The following is a 1,492-nucleotide window of genomic DNA, read 5'->3' as shown; positions in this document are numbered from 1 at the left end:
TGTCTTGCAAATTTGTTTTCATCTTTTGTTGCTCATTTTCTTCCCCTCACTTTTTCCAGGTTTTTTAAAAATAAAAAAAATGTATTAATAATAATAACAACAACAATAATATGTATTTTTTGTTTACAAATTTCAGGTAATTTCCTTGTACTTTTTAATAATTTCTCACTACTTTTTGGGTAATTTCTTCATTTGTTGCTCATTGCCTTCTTTTGATATTTTTGAAAGAAATAAAGCTCCACACAGAAGCAGCGAAATCAGCCAAAATGTTTCTATTCTCGTCTTTTCAGGACACAAATGATCATCGTGAGACGTTCAAGTTGACAGACACTTTAATTGAGACATGAGTGACCCTTAAACCATGTGAGCATTTACACGGACTCCCCATCATCTCTACTTTTCAACGAAATACAAAAGAAAAGAAAAAAAAAAAAGAGTATTGCAGTGAAGCCGTCTTGAAAGAAAAGATACATTATTTACACTGAAAACAAAACAGAAAAAAAGCTACGTAATTTTTTTCTTTTTCCAGGAGAAAAAATAAAACAAAAAAAGATGAAATAAATAAGACTAGAAATGTTTCTTTTTTTGTCCACATTCACAGCATGACAAATCATATTCAACTCGTTAATGTCGACCCCGTGTGGCCAGAATAGACTGAGATATTAGTAGGTAATTCAGTGATTATTGCCAAAAGCCTTAATCTATACATTATAATGTTCAATACATACTCTGTATTTTGTTTAAAAAAGGAGACATTTGGAAACTGCTACTTGGATGATTGTACAGCTTAAATACTTCTAGATATATATATGTATACTTTTAAACCCTTTTGTTCATAGCTTTAACTCGTTGGCAACTTTGGAAGCAATGTTTTTGAAAGCGATGGATGATCCGGATATCCGTTTGAACCTGACGCCGTTGAGGGAGAGACGGGGCAGCTTGCAAACCTCCATCTCCCACTGGACCAGGTTCTCGGCTCGCCCGTCCCCGTGGACGCAAAGAAGCAGGAAACTCTCTTGCTGTTCGTAGTCGCAGTTGTTGGCGTCGAGCACCTTGCGAATCTCCCGCATGATATCGCAAGGCTCCATGGAGCTGGTGGTCCTCATACTCCAAGTGAATCTGAGGGAGCGGGGTTTACTGTCTTTATTTTCCCCTTTTTGATCCCCAGGTACATGGCGACTGTCGGGAGAAACACACACAAAGACCAGCTTTAGTGTCGAAATTTTTATTTTTTTTTTAAAATTATAATCACAAAGCGGATTTCCGAGATTCAACAGCTGCTTTGACTGTTTCACAAAAAGACGTTTTTATTCTTTGGTAGCTTTGAAACGTGAGCAAACTGGCTTGATCTTCTTTCAAAAACACTGGAAGTTAAAAGAAAATTACCAAAAAATAAAAACAAAAAAAGGAAATAATTATAAAAATACATTTTAAAAGGTTTAAAAGGCAGAATATCACCAATATAGATAAGAATAGTTAATAATAATCTTAA

General features: G+C 35.0%; 1 protein-coding gene across 1 annotated transcript; it reads right to left on the bottom strand.

Annotated features, from left to right (window-relative positions):
* Positions 1–314: 314 nt before the first annotated feature.
* LOC121966108 (MAP/microtubule affinity-regulating kinase 3-like) lies at positions 315–1,298 on the bottom strand (the record flags this gene model as incomplete). Its single annotated transcript, XM_042516213.1, has 1 exon — positions 315–1,298. A coding segment is annotated over one exon (465 nt), but the record flags the coding sequence as incomplete, so codon positions are not given.
* Between the last annotated feature and the right edge of the window lie 194 nt (positions 1,299–1,492).

Source organism: Plectropomus leopardus, unplaced genomic scaffold, assembly GCF_008729295.1.
Source record: "Plectropomus leopardus isolate mb unplaced genomic scaffold, YSFRI_Pleo_2.0 unplaced_scaffold23130, whole genome shotgun sequence".
In the NCBI taxonomy this organism is placed as follows: domain Eukaryota; kingdom Metazoa; phylum Chordata; class Actinopteri; order Perciformes; family Serranidae; genus Plectropomus; species Plectropomus leopardus.
This window is presented reverse-complemented; position numbering and strand designations above follow the sequence as displayed.